General features: G+C 37.4%; 1 protein-coding gene across 1 annotated transcript in view; it reads right to left on the bottom strand.

Annotated features, from left to right (window-relative positions):
* Window positions 1-23,742, bottom strand: part of TRAPPC11 (trafficking protein particle complex 11) — a 72,575-nt gene that overhangs the window by 10,922 nt on the left and 37,911 nt on the right. Inside the window, exons 18-26 of the mRNA XM_006882277.1 lie at window positions 20,602-20,757; window positions 16,803-16,990; window positions 16,540-16,688; window positions 16,251-16,372; window positions 15,424-15,543; window positions 10,250-10,315; window positions 10,000-10,156; window positions 5,938-6,049; window positions 1,617-1,708 (exon numbers count right to left, since the gene is read on the bottom strand). Coding sequence (XP_006882339.1) covers window positions 1,617-1,708; window positions 5,938-6,049; window positions 10,000-10,156; window positions 10,250-10,315; window positions 15,424-15,543; window positions 16,251-16,372; window positions 16,540-16,688; window positions 16,803-16,990; window positions 20,602-20,757 — 1,162 coding nt within the window. The remainder of the gene's footprint in view (window positions 1-1,616; window positions 1,709-5,937; window positions 6,050-9,999; window positions 10,157-10,249; window positions 10,316-15,423; window positions 15,544-16,250; window positions 16,373-16,539; window positions 16,689-16,802; window positions 16,991-20,601; window positions 20,758-23,742) is intronic.

Below are 23,742 nucleotides of genomic sequence, written 5' to 3'. Positions count from 1 at the left end.
GGGGTTTAGGGCTGTTGTGCATAGGGTCGCTATGAGTCGGAAACGACTCGAGGGCACATAACAACAACAACAACAACAATGTATAACACCAGTAGTCGAGAAATCAAAAGTTGTATTTGCAATGGGAAAATCTAGCAGGAACCTGTCCAAAGTGTCGATGAGAAAGTACATCGTTTTAAAAGACCATGGTCTTTTTGGTTACTTGCTATGCATCTGAAAGTTGGGACAATGATTAAGGATGACAGAAAAAGGACCAGTGCCTTTGAGATGTGGTATCTGGAGATGAGTGCTGAACATCCCTTACACTTCCCAAAGGACAAACAGGCCTATCTTGGAGAAAGTGTGACCTTGGAGATATGGATGGTGAAGTTTCATCTCCCATGTTCTGGTCCTGTTGCTAGGAGGGGCCAGTCCTTGGAGAAGAATATCGAGATAAAGCAGGGTCAGCACTGGAGAGGAAGACCCTCAACAAGATAGATTGACATGGTAACTATAACTGTGGACTCAAGTATATTGGAGATGGTGAGGGTGGCAAAGATAGGGCAAGGTTCATAGCTGTTGTTCATAGGGTTGCTAGAAGTTGCAGTAGATTCCAAGGCACATAACAACAATAACAGTGTAGAAAAAACTCAACAATATTTTTACTTGTTGACTCTGTGTCTTTAACTTTGTTAAAGTCCTTTAATAGCATAGAAGATTTTTGTATACAGAGAAGTTTACTCTGTATAGGATCACAACATCTCACAGTTTCAAGGCTAGCCTTTAAAAAAATATTTAAAAAAAAATATCTAAGACTCTCCTAGATATCAACTAGCTTTGTTAAATTAAAGCAAGCAAAAGCATGTTTTAGTAAAACTATAAGATTTTCCCCCTTATACATATACACATACTTTTTGTCAAACACTACAGACACCAGCGTATCCTAATTATTTATAAAGAGAAATTTCTCCTTATAAGAATATTCTAATAAAAAAGAAATGATAGATATTAATACCTCCTGATGGCAGAATATATAGTACATATCATCAACTATGAAGTATTCTAGCCAAATTCTTAAACCTGAATCTTTTCCATCAATGAAAAATACTTACAATATACCATGCAATCAGCAAAATCTGTGGGAAACTCTATAAGACAAATGACTAGGTTTCTTCAAAAAGTACACAATAAGGAAGAGAAGGAGAAAGGCTGAGGTGATGGTGTGAGGAGTAAAGATGATATAAAGGAGGTGAGATGCAGAAATCAGGAAGGAGGCAGAAGAGAGGACAGTGGTGCAGAAAGCATGGAGGGTAGGTGGAGGAGAGGATGGGGATGAAATAAAATGGAAAGGAGGGAGAATGAAGAGGAGAGGAAGAGTTGGCCTGCCTTTAAAAGATTAAAAAGGTGTTAAAAGTCTAATGAGTCCATTGCAATGGGTAGATTTTATTGCATCCCAATTCAAAATAAACGAAAGCGGTGGTAGGAGGAGTGTGTAAGGATACAGATGAAACAAAACAGGCTTCAACCTACTTTTATAAATGCTAGGAAATTTTCAAAATAAAACATTAGAAAAGAAAATCCTGCAAGCAAAATAAAAATTATTAAATTCTTCTCAAGTAAAACATGAACTCCATTACCTGCGTTCACGTGGAGAGGGATGTTTTCTACAATCACATGTGGTAGAGTGATGATGGTACTGATGACGGGAATGTTTTCCAGGGCTGAAGTTCTAGAAGAGAATGCCACCTTTCAAACTCACATTTGATGTAAGGAGTCAACGAACCAAAATCAAACATCAACATGTACAGTCAACAACTAATTTGAACGTAAAGGTATTTCTTTGTTTTCTACACTGTTAGTGAAGAATACTTTTATGAAGTAAGAACTTTTTGAATCTCATTTGTGTTTTTAGTATTTCCCATTAGCAAACATTTTCATTTAATGCTACACTACCAGTGAGTGATGGATGAATCAACAAGCTGTGCTAGACTATGAATTAACTACATCATGAAGCACACACCTTTTAAATTCAGTGTTTTGGTAGTGAGACTTTCTTACTGAAGGAATTACTGTGGTGATTTACATTATGACATAAACTCATTTCACTCAGAACAGTTCACAGACACTTAATCAGTCTTCAGACTTTGATGAGTACTATTATAACCAAAACTCAAGTACATAGCAGTAACTGCAGAATTAAAAACATCTGTCAATAATTGTAATAGCATCCCTGTGGTTATTCAAAGTAAGTAACATTAAGAAACTGCTGAATATTTACTTAGTATGGGTGGCTGCCCTTGAAGCAACGGTGGAATGGCTGAGTCACTGCATACTCTATTTAAGCCTTTATCATTAATAAATATTTGTCTTTATATTATTAAGGTAGCACAAGCCATCTAAGCTTTCAACATTAATAAATATTTGTCTTCTTATTTAGGTAGAAGAATTCAGTAATTAAAGAATGCCTCCATTCCTAGCCTAAGAAAACTTTAGATTTGAGTTCATCTGTGTACCCCTACTTGTTTTGATCACATACTTCTCCTTTCTACAATGAACCACTATCCAGAATTAGTACCTACCAATACCCAGCATTTCACCTTACTTTTCCTTATTAGCTGTGTGACCCTAAGCAACATTTAAATATTCAGTTTTTATATAAATAGAATTTATTCATATTCTCAGCTGTAACACATTTTGTTCTCTTAGTATGCTAACAGATACAGCTCTGATTCATTCATTTTCATTGGTATATCGTATTCTGCTGTGTGAATGGGTTTATTCCTTGATGAATATCTAGTTTTACATTCAATTTTTTTAATGGTATGTAGTCCATACTGCTTTGATCATTCTTAAATACATTTCCTTTGTGTAGAATATGGTTATCTCAAACTTCACCTGATGCTACTAAAAAAGAGTTCCAAATGGCTTGTTCTAACTTTGGTACTGCTAAGCTTTTCTACTTTTCCAACCAGTAGAAGCACATTTGAAATTCAGTGTGGCTTTAATCTGCCATTTCTACTTAACAGTAAGAGTGAATTTCAGAATATATTTATTGGCAACCTGCTGTGGTGTCCTCTAATTTAAACTACTTAATACCTTTTCACAGTTTCCCCCCACCATTTTTATGTGTTTTTAAATGAAAAGAAGTATTTAAGAAATCTATTGAATTCACCAACTTTAGTGGCTGGTGGAATAGTGTCTGCAAAAATGGGTCAAACAGCAATGTATGAGAGGATGGTGCACGACTGGGCAATGACATTTTATCCTTGTGTACAGAAGACTGCTATGAGTCAGAGCTAACTTAATAGAACCTAATAACAAATGCCTAGTATGTTTGTTTGTTTTTTTTGAATCCTAGAGAGGGTGAAGCTGGGCTGCTCTTTGGAGGCAAGGATTCTGAAGCTTCGTCTGACTACTTTGGACATGTTGCAAGGAGGGATCAGTCCTTGGAGAGAGATGTCATGCTTGGGAGGGTTTGGAGGGACAGCGCAGGAGAGGAAGATACTTGATGAGATGTATTGATTCAGTGACTAGGGTAATGGGGGTAGGTGTGTTAGAGACAATAAGGTTGGCACAGGATAGAGTAGGGTTCAGAGCTGTAGTACATAGGGTCGCTATGAGTCAGAAGTCACTGGATGGCATATAACAACAACCAACAACAATGCTTACGAAATTCTTCCTTCCGTCAAATCATAAAGTAATGCTCTTGTTTTCCCGACCAGCTGTTTTTCTTTTTAAACAATGCTTCTTGTTGTTGTTATGCAACATCGAGTTGCCTGAGACCTATAGAGACCCTGTGTACAACAGCTCTGAAGCCTGCCTTGTCCTGAGCCAGTCTCATTGATTCTGACACACTAATCCCCATCTAGAAATAATCTTTACAGAGTGTTCACACTGGAGATAAATTTTCTATGCCTAATAATGAAGATGGGAGCTCTAGTGGTCTAATGAGTAAGAAGTCCCACTGCTAACTCAAAGGTAGACAGTTTCAAATCCATCGGCTGTTCCGCAGGAGAAAGATGGGCAAACTCCTCCAGTGCGATTTAAAGCCTCTGAAAATCCACTGGAGGGTCAGTTATGAGTCGGTCTGACTTGATGGAACGTAACACCATTAACCAAAAAATTTTTATGAGATTATTTTCCCACTGATACTACCGTTGTTAAATACTTTTTCCACATATGAAATACATCTATTAATATATTTTTAAATTTGCTCTCTGTTTCACTAGTTTATTTACATATCCTCATGCCGATACAATAATGTTTGATTACCGTACCTCTATAACCAGTTTTAGAATCTGGAAGGGCAAATATCCTTATTAGGAAACAGCACTGACTCTAAACCAATCTGTTATCTCTTCCATTTACTTAACATTTCCTTTGCTATTTTGAAGTTTTGAGAGTGTTCACAGCTTCAGTTTGCTCGGCTAACACTCTTGGCACCAGCAGTCAGGAAATCAAAAAGCGTATCGCGATGGGAAAGTCTGCTGTTAGGGACCTCTCTAAGGTACTCAGGAGCAACAGTGTCTCTCTGGAGACTAAGGTGCGCCTGATACAGGCCATGGTCTTTGCAATCACTTGTTATGCATCAGAGAGTTGGACAATGACTAGGGAGGACAGAAGGAGAGTGGATGCTTTTGAGCTGTGGTGCTGGAGAAGGGTACTGAATGTACCGTGGACTGCCAGGAAAACAAACAGATTCATCTTGGAGAGGATTAAACCAAGCTACTCCTTGGACGCAAGGATTCTGGGGCTTCGTCTGACATACTTTGGACATGTTGCCAGGAGGGACAGGTCCATGGAGAGGGACATCATGCTTGGGAGGGTGGAGGGACAGCGCAGGAGGGGAAGACCCTCTATGAGATGGATTGATTCGGTGACTGGGGTAATCGGGATGGGTGTGTCAGAGGCGGTGCAGTTGGTGCAGGATAGAGCAGGGTTTAGGGCTGTTGTGCATAGGGTCGCTATGAGTTGGAAACGACTCGACGGCACATAACAACAACAACAACATTTTGAAGTTTTATCATTTCCTCCATAAATACAATAGTCTATTAGATACAGTCTTAGACATGGTTTCATATATGATAGCTATATTAAAATTATTGTCTAGAGGTTTACCTCTGATTTCCACAATTCGGTACTATCCAGAATTGCATCTACCATTCTTACGTATTTTGTCATATTTTTCCCGATCAGGTATATAATCTCAAACAATATAGAGTGATTTACATGTTTTCAAATTTTATGTAAAAAAAATTTATGTTTATTTGCATTTTACTTTTATAAAACACATAAAATATTGCAACTGCAATTTCTATGTATGAAAATGAATAAACTATAGCTGCATTTATCAACACATTAATGTTAAATGATTGTTGCTATGTGCTATCAAGTTGCTTGACTCATAGAGACCCTATGCACAACAGCTCTATTCCCTGCTCTATCTTGTGACAATCTTAGTGTCTCTAACACACCTACCCCTAGTCACTGAATCAATCCATCTCATTGAAGGTCTTCCTATCTTGTGCTGTCCCTCCATCCTCCCAAGCATGATGTTCCTCTCCAAGGACTGATCCCTCCTAAGTAATTTTTATATATTGATGTTAGACTCATCAACTAATTCATTATTGATTTCCTCGGATTTTCTAAACAGACAAAACTAATGACTGAAAGTAAGGGCAGTTTTGTCTCTACTGATGTAGAAAATTGACTCTTCAGATTTAGTTTTGCTAAAATTTCACCAATATGTAGGTCACAAATACAAAAAATAAAGGTTTCATTATCCTTTTTAGTTTGTATTTTGGATAAATGATTCCATTAGATCCACTGAAGAGAATGGCCCCTTGTTTTCTGCTCTCTAGAGTGACAGAAGTTCTTAATTATTCAGTGGCAACAGCAAATAATCAAAGTATTAGAATAGCAATGGCATTTTTAAAAATATATGATTATTACTATTACCTCTTCCAGGAGATAATATAATGTCCAGTTGCGACTCCACCTTCAACATTTCCAATAGATGGACACCGAAGACAAAAACATTCACTAGCACTCTCTCCAGTCTGTAAGACAACTACAAGCAAGAGGCTCTCATGAGCCCTAGGCAATGGTCTTATTTATTAGAGTTTCAAAGCCAAAGCAATACAACAGAAAAGGAATATCTTATTATTTACATATTATTTCTAGAGACTTAGGAACTAAAGTTCAGAGAGGTTAAGTGGGTCTGTCAGAGCTATAAAACCAGTAGGTATTTAGGGTGATTAATCAAATACCTTCTCCTAGTTTCCTAACCAGAATTTTCCTTAATACATGAATATATTGGTTTTTGTGTTTTTTTAACCTGAAACAAACAAACAAAAACTGGTACTTTGTGCCTGTGGTAAGTTCTCACGAGAAATAGTAAAAGGAAGATATCTGGACACCAGAATAATACCAAAGGCTGATTATTTTTCTTTCTGTAACTAGAAACATTTCAGGATGGGGGAAAACAAAGAAATTTTGATTATTATTGAAGATATCACAGTGCGATCTCTCAGTGACCTTCTCTGAGTAAATACGTATCACCATCCAGCAAGAAAAATATTACATATTGCTTCATTATTGCCTAAGGTGGTTTCTTGTGCAATGATACTTCCTCTTACCAAGTTTATAGTAAATTCCCTGATAAATGGACAACTGTCCAACTGCCCCTCTCCTTCAACACTTAACCATCTGCAACAACACTTTGAATACAAATGAGAAACAGTGCCTACCTAAGCCAATCTTAGTAAATCTGTGAATGAAATCTTTGAAATAGTAACAACAAAATATCTACAATTTGTAACTGTGTCCATGGTTTTATAATTTAAAAAATCTGTGATAGATTAAGAGAGATTTGGAGCTACAGTCCTTAACAAAAGGTCAGCAGTTTGAATCTACCAGCCATTCCACAGGAGAAAGACGAGTAGTTTTCTCCCCTAAAGACTCATGGTCTTGGAAACCTGATGGTGGGTCACTCACTATGAATCTGACTGGACTCCTATGGCATTGAGGGGTTTTTTTTTCACCAGCAGTGAAACAGAAAAGAATTATTAATTATTTTTACTTTAATGAATTACTTTTAAGTAATTACAGGGATTAAAGAATACCAGAAGAATGTCTGTTTATGCTTTATTGGCAATGGAAAGGCATTTGATATTTGTAGATTATAACAAGCTATGGCTAACATTGAAAAGAATGGAAATCCCATAGCACTTATTAGTGCTCATGTAAAAGCTATACCTAGACCAAGAGGCTGTTGTATGAACAGCATAAGGGAACGCTGTAGATGTTGTTGTGTACCATCAAGTTGGAACCGACCCACAGCTAACCTTCCAGAGGGTTTTCAAAGGCGTAAGAGGAGAGAGACTGCCCATCTTTCTCCCTTGGAGCAGCTGGTGGATCTGAACTGTTTGCCTTCATGACTGAAGTGCAGCTTCTTGCCACTAGACCACAGTGCTCCCATAAGGGAACACAACATGGTTTAAAATTAAGAAAGGAGTGTGTCATGGCAGTATGCTCTCTCCATACCTATTCAATCTTTATGTTGAGCAAGTTATTCAGGAAACTGGAGTCTATGAAGAATGTGGCATCAAGACTAGAGAGACTCATCAATAACCTGTATTATGCAGATGACACAATCTTGCTTGCTTAAAGTGAGGAGGACTTGAAGCACTTGTTGCAAAAGATCAAATACAGCCTTCAATATGGATTGCATCTCAACATCAAGAAAACAAAAAGTTTTTACCAATGGACCAATAGGCAACCTCATGAGAGAAAATATTTAAACTGTCAACAACTTTATGTTACTTGGATCCACAATCAACACCCTTGCTACCAGCAGTCAGGAAATCAGGAGACATACTACACTTGAAAGTCTGTAGTTAGGTATCTCTCCAAATTATTGAGGAATAATGACATCAGTTTGAAGACTAAGGTGCATCTAATTCAGGCCATGGTCTTTCTGATCACTTGCTATGTATCTGAGAGCTGGACAATGAATACGGATGACAGAAGAAGAATTGATGCCTTTGAGCTATGGTACTGGAGAAGGGTACTGAACATCGCATGGACTGCCAAAAGAAAAACCAAATCTATCTTGGAGAAAATGCAGCCCAGCCATAGTGCTTCTTGGAGACAAAGATTATAAAGTGTCGCCTTACATACTTCGGCCATGACAGAGGCATGGCAGAGGGAAAGGTTGTGAGTCAGCGAAGGAATGCAAGACCCTCAACAAGGTGGACTGACACAGTGACTGGTGCAATGGGCTCTAGTGTGTCAGGAAGTGGAGGATGGCACAGGATAGGACAGAGTTCAAATCTGTTGTTCACAGGGTCTCGATGGGTTGCACTTGACTCGACAGCACCTAACAACAACAACCAACAACAAGGACTAAAAATTAATATTGTAATCCAATATGGAACTTTACAGGGAAAGAAAATGTACCAATTTAAAGCCATTCATATTAAAATCATCCAAAATTCTTCTTAGCTCTGAGAAGTTAATCAGAATGACCATGCTGTTTGAAGACATTTCATTTTCTCTGTAGCTTCTAGCTTAGATTAGGTATCACTCTTCCAACTGGACTAGGAAATGTAGATGACCTAAAGCTATGGGGGTTCCCAGTAGGTGCAAATGATTAACACACTCAGTTGCAAATCAAGAGGTTACAGACGCAAGTCTGCCAAGAGGCACTCTGGAGTAAAGGTCTGGCAACTTACTTCTGAAAAATCACCAACTAAAATCCCCATGGAGGACAATTCTACTCTGACAAACACAAGCGGTCTCCATGAGTCAAGCCAATCTATAATAGCAATTGGTGGTAAGGTTTTATAAGGCCATTGAGAATGAAAAGGGAACCAATGTCAGGACCTTGAAAATGACTAACCTTTAAAGGGCAAGAAATCAGAAAGAATAGAAAGATAAACCAATTTCACTGACTGCTTATTATTATTAGAAGTTCAACACTGGGCTAAGATATTCCATATATGTTGTTTCACATACACTATCTCTTTTAACCTTGACAACTAATGAAACACCCTGAGAAGTAAGTGATAAAACAAAATGACCCACACAATTTAACCAAAAAGAAGGCACAGGGCTGAGAATAAAACTAATCCAGCCAGACTCTAAATCTCAAGATTATTCCAAATTTCTCAGTGAAAACACAAGGTAGGAAAAGACAGAAAAGCAGACATAGAGACCTTGATGTCTAGAATAACAAGAAAGCTTGAACAATGAAAACAACCAAGATTTATGAAGGCATTCAAAAAACATAAAATGTTGTTTACTATTATTACTACTATAGAACTTCAAACATTTTTAGCATTTAAATACTAGAGAAGGATGCACATATATAAGCACTTCAGTATTTGCTAAAAGACCCCAGTAGTGCCTCAGAAGAAAGTACTGGCAGTCTATTTTCATAGGCCAGAGAAGTGAAAACCCTGAGGAGGAGTCCCTTCTGTATATGTGAGGTTGTCAGAAGTCTGAGTTGCCTTGACAGCAACTAACAACAATGGTAAGAAAAATTAATAATAATGAATTTTTATTTTATAAGAAAAACTAAAAATAATTAGAGGTTGGGGCTTGCTTCATTTTTATCGTATTTTGACCTTATTTAAAGATTTGATGCCAAACTTTCATGCAAGAACCCAACTATATACACCATTATTCTAAGAGAAACATTGACGCTTCTTTTTTTGGGGGGGGAAAATGGATAGATGTGAAGCAGAGGTTCCGGGCTCTTTCTGGTATTTTCTTGGGAGATGAGCAGGACTCCTCATAGTAATACACTTGATAAATGTTATGTATCAAAAGATATTGAAATCTACTTACAGGGAAGATGAAGATAAAGGTAATTAAATGGCTGTTGTTTGAATTCTCATCAAGAAGGTGTTCTTTCAGCAAAAACAGGGAACTCTTACTTACACTGTGCGCTCTTTCTCTCTCACATACACATGCACACACATCTGGTAATTATGTGGGAATGACTGCAATTCTCACCTTTGTCCACCTGGGACTCTAGATGATCCATAGGCATCATAGAAGGAGCAAGCTGTAGCTCACTGGACACAATAGTGAGGGCCCATGGGGAGGCACTTAAGATATCCGTCATCAACAGAAAGGGAATGTCAGCATAGACCCTCTCTAGGTGCTCAAACTGTCACAAATAAAGATAAAAAGTTCTCTCAGAAACAGTATCCATCCATTCTTAATACCTGAATGATTCGCCGTATGCTGCTTTGGAACATACCTTTGTAGAAACAAACCTGACTGCAACATCAAATGGAAAGGCTGTTTCTATTGTCACAGTTTCATCCTATAAGAGAATTTTAAGGGTACATTATTCAATGTCTTTTTTAAATCTTAATAAACAAACATTTGAAAATATAAGGAATGTAAAATTTATAACTATTAAAAATTATCTTAAGTTGTATGTTAAAATGGTATTTAGATGACTTTTTAAAAAATCTATGTAGAGATAGTTCTAAGAAATTAACCTATAATTTTAGAACAACTATACTATTCAATATTTGTCATATAGCCATGGTGTACAAGTTGCTGACCCACGGTCACTTGTGGTTGCTGTGAGGCTGAACACTGTGACACGGATGTGTCAAATGCGTTAATGGTTGGCTACCCAATGTGGACAGAGAGTGGGGTGGAGCTCCCTGATTAAAACAAGTGTGGAAGGAGGAATGGCATCCACTTCCATAATAGTTTGCCTCCGGAAACCCTATCAACCTGGAGAGAGGATGAAAGGCACCCAAGCGTCGAGGACTCTCCTTCATAGGGTCGCTATGAGTCACCTGCGACTCAATGGCACTTAACAACAATAATATCAATAAAGAGAGAGAGATCAGCTGGCCCCGTGGACAGAAAACGATGCTACCAAGACAAAGGTGGGTGACTTTTAATCCGCGGCCCTCAGGCCAGTCTTTCATTGTTTTTGTTCAGACATTCCTCTAGGTCGTATAGCCCTGGTTTACAAGTTGCTGTCCCGCGGTCACTTGTGGTTGCTGTGAGGCTGAACACTGTGACACTGATGTGTCAAATGCGTTAATGGTTGGCTACCCAATGTGGACAGAGAGTGGGGTGGAGCTCCCTGATTAAAACAAGCGTGGAAGGAGGAGTGGCATCCTCTTCCATAATAGTTTGCCTCCGGAAACCCTATGAACCTGGAGAGAGGATGAAAGGCACCCAAGCATCGAGGACTCTCCTTCATAGGGTCGCCCACTTAACAACAACAACAACAACATTATTTATCATAGGAGTTGGTGAAACAGGCAGTGTAGGCATTATCATCACTTTGTCGGGAGTTATGGTTAAGTGACTTGCTTAAGGTCACAAAACCAATGGTGCCAAGACTATAATCTGCACGTTCTTTGTGTTGATGCAAGATAATGAAAATAATAACAACATGACATGACAGACATGGTTATAATCATTATACATATGTTATATAACTACAAATAACTTAAAGAGACAGGTGCCATTTTTACACCAATTTAAGATGAAGAAATCATAGCTGTAAGAGGCAGCAGATGGGCCAGAACCTAATTTGACCCTGGAGCCTGTATGTACCCTTATCTTGCATGCTACAGCCTGTTGGGAACACAATGGGTTTATTACAGCCTTTAAAATAAAGTAACCCACCCTGTTGGTCAAAACTTTTTACAAAGGCCATGCACTAGTCAGCTTAATAGCTCAGGTTACAATGCCAGCTAGATCCAGTTCTGCTCCCTAATATTTATAATTGGTCACAGTGATGAGACCTTGGGAAGGTTATGTCATCTCTTTAAACATCAGTTTAAATCATCTCCAGAGAAATGTTAAAAGGATTAAACAATGTAATTCTCATAAAGCATTCAGCAAAGTACTTTAATAATTATAATAATAATGTTATTATGTGCTTCAAATTATGTCTTCTTTTAATATCATCAAGACAACTTCAGTGTAAGGTTGAAAATGTGTGCAATCCATGAAGGAAAGCCAAAGGCCCTCAATTATTTTCCTCAGACAAAAGACCTGCAGAAATGAATGAGAAACTCAAGGATCAGCTAAGATATGGCATATATACATATATGTATATCTATCTATATCTATATATCTGTGTGTGTGTGTATATATATATAGATATCTATATCTATATATTCATTCTATATGATCTACAGGATAGAGTCACTTAAAGGTAAAAATGAGACTGAATCCATAGCCATCTACTATGACAGGAGGCTAGGAAGGAATTATCATCATTTTAACAAAGGTTAAGAAAAATTAAATGACTTGCCTTGCTAGTATGCAACCTTATATAAAATTTAAAGGTCTTAACAGCTCACTGGGATTAGAAGGTTTCACTCATTACCCCAGTTTTAACAGATAAGGTTAAGAAGGTCAGAACCAGCAGAAGAGCAAGGTAGCAAAGTTCCTAAGTAGATATAAACCACAGACTCCCTCACTCTAAAGTTGATTTCCTGGGGATACATTCCACTTTCCTAAGTATTGTTCATGTCACATCTCTCCCCTGTATAAAACAGCTTTATTAGTAAAGACAACACAGAACCCTGCAATTTATATAGACTCAAACAATGTGAAGAATTAGGTCATAGTTCCCAGTTAAAAGATTTCAACAGTAGGCATTGTGTTCAATTTCTAGAATGTTAACATATCTTTAGTAATTTCCCCTCTGGTGAAGTAGAATGGTTTCTCTATTTCTCCACTCTTTTCATTTCTCTGGCAAATGGGGTTTCCTGAGAGATGTTTAGATCGTGTGTTTCACCCAATTCTATTTTATGGGATGACTTAACTTTATGCTAGTGCAACTAGAATACAATAACCCTGGAAGAACAGGGGGGAGGTAGTGAGTCACTCAGATAATTTTTCTCTGTTCTGTGATTGAAATGAGGAACTCTGGCTGAGAAAGTCAGCTAGAGTGTGCTCTTTGTTTCTTGAGGGCCTGGGATTGCCAAAAATCCCAGAAGCCTTTGTATTGCCAAAAATGCCTTCCAAATAACACTAGGGCTACTCTATGAGAAACACGCCTCTTGGTAAAATTAGTTTGAAGGTTGGCTGCTACAGCCTTATGTGACAATTTCCTGTTGTTGTGTACTGTCGAGCAGGAACTGACCCACAGTTGGCCCTTTGGCAGGTTTTCAGAGGCAGTTAATTGCTCAGGAGGAGACTCCATCCTCTCCTGCAGAGCAGCTAGTGGTCTCGAACTATATGCTTTTGGAACTGCAGCACAGCTTCTTGCCACTAGGCCAATGAGAGCTCCCAAATAAACCCCTTAGAAAAAAATACTTAACTTTATTTTTTCTTTTTAAAAAGGAAACCTGTTCATTATGATGTTTGTATTGCCATCTACCTATATTTAACACCTTTAAATCCAGGTTTTTTCCACATGTATGCAACCATTAAATTCTTTTCCTTGTAACATCTATTTGTGTCCATCAGATGTAGTGTCATTAAAGATACAGCTTGGGAAAGGGCTGGCTGAGAGAGACACGAATTCCACATGTGTAGACTGGACGTCTTCCTTCAGTGCCATTGGTTCTCGATCATATGCTACCTCCTGAAATGTTTCAGTGTTGACCAATTCTCTTTGGTATGGTTATTCTCTGAATTCTGTCCATCTTTTTTGATGCTTACTGCACCATTCAAGATTAGGCCCTTCAGTATTGCAACTCAAGGCTTGACTTAATTCTTCATTACTTTCAACTTGAGGAATGCAAAGTGTGTATTCTTATGATTTTCTCCCTCCATGTCTTTATACATTTTGTTATAATATTCTCCTTTGTAAAGCTTTTTTGGTGATTGCGAAGACCCTAGCCTGTATCCAAAGAGACACCATTGCTCTTCAGCACTTTGGAGAGGTCCCTAACAGAAGGAGAATTGATGCCTTTGAGCTGTGTGGAGAAGAGTATTGAGAATACCATGGACTGCTAGGAAAACAAACAGATTTGTCCTGGAAAGGGTTAAACCAGGTGGCTCCTTGGAGACAAGGATTCTGAGGCTCCATCTAACATACTTTGGACATGTTGTGAGGAGAGACCAGTCCTTAGAGAGGGACATCATGCTTGGGAGGGTGGAGGGACAGCACAGGAGAGGAAGGCCCTCTATGAGGTGGACTGATTCAGTGACTGGGATAATTGGGATGGGAGTGTCAGAGACAGTGCGATTGGCACAGGACAGAGCGGAGTTTAGGGCTGTTGTACATAGGGTCACTATGAGTCGCAGGCGACTCGACGGCACATAACAACAACAAAGCTTTTTTAGGGCAGTATATAACGCGTCAAGCTAACTGAAAGGTTTGCAGTCAGAATCTACTAAATACGTCATAGGAGAAAGATGGGTATTTTCCTTCCTTAACAATTTACAGCCTAGCAATCTGGTGGATATTCACTAACTGAGTCAAACATTACTAATGGTAAAGGGGTATGTGAGATTTTTTTATAGCGTATTAACTGCCTTCCTCCTCCTACTTGAGAAATACTCTAATTCTCTTGAGGTTTTCCCTCCTAAAGTGCTTTAAGTAATCCAATGTGAGGGTGAGGGTCAGTGCAGCACCCAGATCATAAAGCCCCAAACTGCCAGGCCTTTTCCTCTGCTGGGATGGGGACTAAATTCCTAAGAGTAAGTGTGGGACAAGAATGTGCCAAGATTAAGATTTAAAATGTCATAATTTTCCATTTAAAAGAAGAGGACACAATTACTACATATAATATGATTAAAGATGTAAGTTTTGTGGTTAGGTGCCATCAAATTGAGTATGACTCATAACGACCCTATGAACCCTGCCCTATGCTATGCCGTCCTCACATCTCTTGACACACTTGATCTCACTGCTGCGGTCACTGTGTCAGTACATCTCACTGAGGGTCTTTCTTCCACTGACTCTCCACCTTTCAAATCTATATAAACATACTTTTAAATTCCATATACACAAAAAAAGGGCACATAAGAAACAGACTTACTAGTAACTGCTTTTGGGCTGTGACTACAGTAGCTTTTCTATTTTTACATATGATCCTTAATAAATATAATATCCTCTTGAATAACTTCCATCCTACAGAACTATGTGCCAGCTTACAGATTTTTATTTAATGTGTAGTTTTATAAAGTAGATAGAGTTAGTCTCAAGTATCTAACATGACTGTGAAAGTTCTCATATCTGCTTACTCTACATATAAGTTATAAAGGCCGATTTCTCAGTCTAACATTGAAGTAATGCATGCTAGTCTCAACAAATCTAAATACTAATGCTAAGAAAATCAACAGAGGTTTAATTAAAATGTGTAACAGATCACAAGCAATTAAGCTGCTTATTTTACAGGTAAACTAAAATTAATACAAAATAAGGGAATACACTATACATGATGCTTTGTGAAATAGCTTAAGGGGGGGAAAAGGAAAGAAAGAAAAAATTACCTTATGACATTTGCAAACAATGTCTTTTCCTTCAACAGTTGTATTGATAAGGTAAGAAACATACACAAGAAACATTCTTGAACCCACTGTTCCACAGCAAACATATATTGTTTTTTCTAGCTGTAACAATACAAAATTTAATAGAATGAATAAGATACAGATTTCTGATATGGTTATTCTAGAATAATGTTCCCATATTTTAAGTTTATTATATCAACTGGTTAAATTCTTTTAACACTTTTTATAAGCTTGTTGTGCGTAAATAATCAAAGATCCCACCCCAGAAAAGTGCTCTTAACATATTCCTGCCACAGCATAAACATGTTGTCCTTCACTGCTGTCAAACAGGCATCAACTCATGGCTGATCTTCCAGTGGGTCTCGGAGACTAAATACTGCATGGCAGCAGACTGCCATCCTGCTCGTATAGAGAGGCTATTGGATTCCAGCCACCGGACAGGCTTGGCTCTTGATAGTGAGTGCCAGTACAACTATCTAGCCAGTCATTACTACTCTATTTTTTCAATCATTCTCAACTTCCCATGGAGTCTTTGTGTTTGACTTGGAAACAAGGGTTGACTAACAAGTTATTTCACTAAATACAAACAATAGTTGCTTTATCAGGCAAATCATTCTTAATAGGATCACTTGTTTTTAGTGCCCACTTATATAAAAATGGCTTTGAAAGATTTTACACATGTTAAAATGTGTATGAAGTATTCATTTGTGACATAACTTTTAAATCTCAGAAAACTGTTTAAAAATTCACACTATATTTAAAACTACAAACTAGCCGACCTCTTTTCCAATGGCAGTGATGCAGTTTACCTGTTCTCCTGGGTATAAATCTCCAACAGGAATGTCAGTAAGTAAAGCAGGGTACGAATCATCACATAGTTCTGTTCCATGAAGAGTCACATGAGTTTTCTGAGTTAAATTGGCATCCTGTCCTGAAAGTGTTAACATTTGTGTTTTAAAATAGACAATTCAAACATTAACAATCAATGCTTTATGAAGAACACTACATTATAACCACATTTTAAACAAACACCTTGGAATTTGCAACTCTGCCTGTTATACAGTACACTGATACGGATTATAGTTAAAGAATGTTTACCTGGTTTTAACCCAGCAGTGAGCTTCACATCTCTGATCTGAGTCTTTTCATGGGACTGAACAGTCACAGCCAAACAGTACATTTCATTAGTGAGGGCAGGAGGCTCATGTCGGAGATGTACGGAAATGTTTGGAACTCTAGATATGATCCTTTAAAAAAAGCTTTGGGTAAGCAGACTGGGAAAGAAAAAAAAAAAAAGAACTAAACTATTAAAACAAAGTATTTAAAAACCTGGCAGTTTGACCCGGTGCCATTTGCCTTACATTGTGCTTGCCTGAATGATCACGCTGTCCCAGTGGACCTCGTTGTCCGGCAGTTTAGGTCGCCTTTTGAATGAACGCGATGCCTGCAAGGCTTCCTGGGAGGAAGCAGCATCTCCTCCTCCTCCCTGCCAGTTTAGAACCACACATCTTCCCATTTCGTTGCCTAGAACCAGATCCACCGAAGTAATCTAAAAGAAAAAGGTCTGTCAGAAATGCAATCTCACATTTGTTGGTCATTATCCCCTCTCCAAAACCGTCTATCTTATTTTGCTAGTTGAGAGTTAATCTAGAGAACTTGTGTATTAGACGTCAGAACACCTGCTTTCTGAGGCTTATTCTGGCATTTATTCTTGCTACATACTCTATGACATTGATTAATTATACTCTGGGTATAATCTGGGTTTCAACATCTTCATCTTAAAAAATAGGAATAATAACTGTTCTAGTTTAAGGGATTACAGTCTTACGTTTCTGTCTTTAAAAATGATCCAAAATTTAGAATACATAATCATTCCCATTCAAGAATAGAAAACAAAAAATTAATGAGTGCTATATGTTAATAATTTATCTATACAATTTACATCAATTAAGTGGTTTACTCTTCACAAAACCTTTATTTAAAAAGAAAATTTTAATTGTGATTTTAACTACTGTTTACAAAGAAGTTAGATTTTCATTCATTCACTACTGCATATTTTACCCCCTTTCTCTCCCTACTCCCACTCTACTTTTCTTTTTTTTAAATATTCATTCATTGTTGCATAATTATTTACATTCCCCCTGCCCTCTAGTCCTCTTTGCAATGATATACCTCTTTTCCTGGGCTGCTGTCATATGTATAATGCCTAATCATCCATTTTTTTAACAGTTCTTCATTCATATGTTCCAATGCAATGGTCATTATCTATCCACGCTTATGCTATTCTCATCCCAACTCCAAACATCAGACTTGCTTTATAACAGTGGTGCTATGTAGTATTTATCCATTTGTGACTGAGATATTTCACTCAGCATGATATCCTCCAGGTTCCCCCATGTTGTGAAACGTTTTATGAGTTCACTGTTTTTCAGTGCTGTGTAGCATTCCGTAGTTTTTCTATCCATTCATTTGTTGATGGTACCTGGTGCTTCCATTTCTTTGCTATTGTAAACAACAAAGCAAAAAACCTGGGTGTGCATTATTTCTGTTTGGATGGTGGTTATGGTTTCTTAAGGGAATATTCCCAGTAGTTGCATCGCTGGGTCAAATGGTATTTCTATTTCCAAATTTTTTAGAAAATGCCAAACTGCCTTTCATAGTGGTTGCACAATTTTATATTCCCAACAGTAAAATAAGGGTTCCAATCTCTCCATATCCTTGACAGCATTTATCATTTGCTGCTCTACTGAACTTCACTATTGTTACTGGAGATGTTATCTCATGTTGTTGTTGTTATGTGCCATTGAGTCGCTTGTCACTCATAGCGACCCTATGTACAACAGCCCTAAACTCTGCTCTGTCCTGTGCCAATTGCACTGTCTCTGACACTCCCATCCCAATTATCCCAGTCACCGAATCAATCCACCTCATAGAGGGCCTTCCTCTCCTGCGATGTCCCTTCACCCTCCCCAGCATCTCATAGTCGTTTTTATTTGCATCTCTCTGATAGCTAGGGATTTTGAACATTTCTTCCTATGTTTGTTTGCCCTCTGAATATCTTCTTTGCTGAAGTGTCAATTCATATCCTGTGCCCATTCTGCCATAGGGTTGTTCACCTTTTCTTGTTGAGGTACTGTAGTAGTAGATACATTTTATATGAGTCCCTTATCAGATATTTCATTGTTGTTATTATTATGTGCCATTGTTATGTTATGTGACCCTATGTACAACAGCCCTGAAACCTGCTCTATCCTGTGCCAACTTTACTGTCCCTGACACACCTACTACCTCATTACCCTTGTCACTAAATCAATCCATCTCATAGATGATCTTCCTCTCTTTCTCAGTCCCTCCACCCTTCCAAGCATGGTGTCCCTCTCCAAGGACTGGTCCCTTCTTGCAACATGCACAAAATATGTCAGGCGGAGCCTCAGAATCCTTGCTTCCAAGGAGCAACTGGTCTCACCCTTTCTAGGATGAACTTGTTTGTTCTCCTAGCAGTCCATGGTATATTCAATACTCTTCTCCAACACCACAGCTCAAAGGCATCAATTCTCTTTCTATCATACCTAATCATTGTCCTGCTCTCTGATGCATAGCAAGCAATTGCAAAGACTATGGCCTGGATCACATGCACCTTAGTCTCCAGACTGAAGTTGCTTTTCAGTACTCTGGAGAGATCCCTGACAGCAGACTTACCCAATGCAATTCGTCTCCTGATTTCATTACCAAATATTTTTCCTAGTCTGTGGGTTTCCTTTTTACCCTGTTAGAGAAGTTTTTTGATGTGCACAGGGATTTGATTCTTAGATGGTCCCATTCATCTATTTTGTTCTGGTACAAAACCTTTTTTAAAAAATTGTGATTTGAATGAAAATTTACAAAATATATCGGTTGTTCATTCAACCATTCATACAAAATTTGTTTTATACCATCACTTACAATACCCTCACAAGGTAATCACACTTTGCCCACAACTCTGTAATTCTGATTTTTATTAATTCTTTTATCTTACCCCTTCCTGCTCTTGGGCAAATGCTGCTTTTCTGATCTTATATACAGTTAGTTAATCCAAGGAGTCCTCACAAAATGTTGCGAGATAGATAGGTACTATTCACTCACTCATTTCAATCGAATGAGAATCAATTTCTGACCTTCCAGTATGTTTTCTGAAGCTGTAAAGTGCCTAAGAGGAGATTGCTCATCTTCCTCCCAAGGTATGGGCAGTGGATTCAAACTGCCAGAGAGGAATAACCTTAGGGTTAGGAGCACAACTCCCTATGAACTATGCAGTCAGAACCCCCTAAGAACTGCTATTGTTGTGTACCATCAAGTCAGAACCGACCCATAGCTGACTCTCTGGCAGGTTTTCAAAGGCAATTAACTGCAGAAGAGGATACTATCCATCTTTTACAGAGCAGCTGGTGGATTCAAACTGTGTGCCTTAGGCATAACAGTGCAGCTTCTTACCACTAGACCATCAGAGTAATAGGTGCTATTAGGACCCTTATTTTATAGGTAAATAAACTGGGACAAAAAGAGGTAATTGCCTAGTTAAAAAAAAAAAACAACCTTAAACTAATCACAAGTTAATACCCTAAAGAGTTAGAATTTAAACCAATATAGTCAGTCTCAAACTCTGTATACAAGAAAGATTACTTTCATTATTTCACATTTCTGAAAGCCACTTTAATCTATATTAATTTTTAAAGATATTTATCTTTCCTTTAAAACTATACAACACAGCAGTGTTTAAACATTAACAATACACTGTCAACACGAACTGGCATAAAACTTATTTTATAAATGCCATATATTATTTAAAATTTCATAACCAATTATGCAATCATTAAAATACTAGGTTCTTTCTATGTACTTGACATTCAATACTTTCTAACACACACTACTCGGTGAAAAAGCAAGTTGCAGAATATTATGTATAATAGTCTCAATTTTACTCACTGGATAAGATTTTTAACTATAAATATGTTCATAAAAAATTTCTCAAAAGAAATCTATCAAATCATTATAATAGTCTCTCTTGGAAATTTCAGGTAGATAATTTCCATTGTTTTACTTAAACTTGTACATTATCTGAATTTTTTATGACATAAGCATACTTCTATAATTAAACATTTTAAAACAAACTACATAACTTACCTCAATTTTCTTTCCCACGTCTTCAGTTTTCGCAACAAATTTAAATAAATATTTTCTTGTTTTACCAGGAACTAGGCACATTTTTTCATGAGTTGAATTTCCTAAAATTTCACTTGCTTTAGATGCTTCTTCTATCACACAGAACTGGTTGTATTCCTGGAGGGTGGGGAGGGGGAATTTGTCAAGGGTTAGAGTTGTTGTTGTTGTTATGTGTCATTGAGTCACTTGCAACTCATAGCAACCCTATGTACAACAGCTCTGAACCCTGCTCTATTCTGGGCCAACCTTATTTTCTCTGACACATCTACCCCTATTACTCCATGACATAAATCTCAGATGATTTCCTACCACTAAACACAAAATGATCTGGAATTATTTAGTTTAACTTAAAACGTCAACGAAAATTGAAACAATATGAAGAGTTAATTGTTAAAAAGTATTTTAGTCTCTATTTGAGATGCTTACCAACTTATTGCTATGATCAGTAACAGAACATTCACTATACAAAAGCTTTTCCTCAGAAGAACAAACATTTGATTTCTGCTCCACTGGATGCTATTGATAATCACCTCTTTGTCTTGAATAGCTCTCTTTCTACTTCACTTCTGTGACACTATAGTATTTCCTGTTTCTCATCCTTCTTGGCTACTTACTGTTTGTCTATCAAATCATTTTTTCTTCTTGTCCTCTTAAATTTCAGTCCTCAGACTTCTTTTCTCTTTGTGGTTACTTTATTGGAAATTTTCTTCATTTCTACCTATTCAGCACCTCTGTGCTATCTTTTGTGTAAAAGTTTAAAATTTGATATTTTCCTTAACTATAAGCTCATACTCTCAATTGTATGGAGGACATTTCCACTATCACCTCAAACTTAGCCTGTTTCAAACTAAATGTACTTTACAGAAAAATAAACTCTTTACACTCTCTCTCTTATTGCTGCAAGTCGGAAATGACTCATAGCTGGCCCTCCAGCATGGTTTCAGAGGCTGTAAATTACATGGAAGAAGACTGCCCATCTTTCTCCTGAGGAGCACCTGGTGGATTCGAGTCATCTGCATGTGGGTTGTCACCTTATGTCCTTATCGGGGCCACCAGAGAAAGCTCCCTCATACTTACAGGTGAGTATATACACAAGTATTGTTCGTGTATATATCTATAAAATCATCCTTCTCAGCCATTCAATAGCAAGAATTTTCCAAGAATCACCTATATCAGCAGGTGAATTGCAATTGTACAAAACTGTGATGTAGTTAAAATTTATACTTTTCATCTATGCTAGTCCATGTATGTAAAACTTTAGCAAATACTCTTTACTTTTTCTTGGGATTTAAATTTTGAATATCAAAATAAGATATATTCATAATATATTCTTATTTATATTATAAATAAAATATATTTATATTTTTAAATCAATTGCTTTATCTTTTTTTCACTTTTAATACAAAAGAAGTAGGATATGCTTGTTGGAAATGGGATAATTTATCACCTAATCACCCAAAGGTGAACAGCTGTGATAAAGGCTATGAAGGTTATGGTGTTGGTCCTTATCCTTCAAATGTTTAATTATAAAGGAATTACTTGCTATACTTTCTCAGGTATACCATAATGCTAAGGATATTTCAACTCTCAATTCTTGCTGGTTAAAAACTCAATCAATATACCTTTTGTGTAACCAGATGATAATTATTTTAAATGAGTTTAAAATTTAAATAGTTGGGTGTAATCAAGTCTTATTCTTTTACTAGATCACACCTCAAAGATGTTCAAATGCAGAAAATTTGGTATGATCTCAACTGCAGGGGAGAAAAAGCTATTTATATATACTTGCATAAATGTAGTTTGGCGGCTCCTGTGTGAAGCAGTCGGATTTTGGAGTGTAAGTTCTCTTGTTTTAGTTGAAAAGTGAGGTGTAAACTGGTTGTTTTTTATTTCATTCACAATCATGTGTGAGCCGACTGCATTTACTGGTGTTAATTTTGTTTGGTACAGCACTGGTCTGTCAGTTTGCTGTACAGAGGTAACCTGGGGTTGCTGTGATTCTGAACACTGTGCCACAGGTGTGTCGAATGTCATAATGGTTACCCATGGTGGACAGTGTTTTGTGGAGCTCCCAGATTAAGATACACCTGGAGGTAGGATTGGCATCCACTTTTTAAACAATAGGCCTTTGAAAACTCTATGAACATTAGAGAAATGACAATAATTATAGAACAGAGTTCAGATCTTTTGTTATAGAATTGCTATGAGTTGTGCTCAAGTTGATGGCACTAAACAATATAAATGTAGTGGTGGTTCAGTGGCAGGATTCTTGCTCTCTATACACTCTCCTGAGTTCAACTGCCAGGTGGAATATAACTCATGTACAGTTACCACCCATCTGTTATGGAAGTTTGTATGTTGTTATAAAACTAAATAGGGTTCAGAGGAGTTTCTAGATGAAGAATTAACTAGGAAGAAAATGTGGCCATCTACTTCTTTTTTTTTTTTGGCCATCTACTTCTGAAAAATCAATCTATGAGAATGCTGTGGATCCCACAGGGTATTATTTAGGTTCACTGGGAGTCTGAGCAACTTGACAGGAGCTAGTTAGAATCAATCATAATATATGCTCTGGCTGCCAACCGACAGTCAGTAGTGTGTATCTATGAATCCACCAGCTGTTCTGAGGGAGGAAGACAGGCAATCTCCTCCTGTAAAGAACCACTGCCTCGGAACTGGATGGAGGATTGCTCTGAGTTGGAAATGACCTCAGAGCAGAAGGTTTAGGTTTATGTTATTATCTAGACTATTCAAGAAGATGATGACCTCTGGAGAACTAGAGAATCATACTTTTACTTTTCATTTTATATCCTTTTTTACCTCCAAATAGATTTGGTTGCACAGTGTTTAAAGTGCTTAGGTGCTGAAGATAGTAGTTTGAAACCATTAGCCACATGTCGAATGAAAAAGATGCAGCAAAGAAGATTAATCAGAACTGGCTTTGACAAGCACTGTGGCATTTGGACAAGAACAAACTGGGAGGAGGGTAGAGAGAATAGTGCAACAATGAATGAGTGGAAGCCCAAAATCTCTGTAAATGTTTATGAAAATTAATAAAATATAATTATAGAAAAAAAAAAAAAGAAAAAGATGCAGCAGTCA

Source organism: Elephantulus edwardii, unplaced genomic scaffold (assembly GCF_000299155.1).
Source record: "Elephantulus edwardii isolate Elephantulus edwardi_28Jun2011 unplaced genomic scaffold, EleEdw1.0 scaffold00018, whole genome shotgun sequence".
In the NCBI taxonomy this organism is placed as follows: domain Eukaryota; kingdom Metazoa; phylum Chordata; class Mammalia; order Macroscelidea; family Macroscelididae; genus Elephantulus; species Elephantulus edwardii.
The sequence above is the reverse complement of the archived record's forward strand: the minus strand, read 5'-3'. Positions and strand labels throughout refer to the sequence as shown.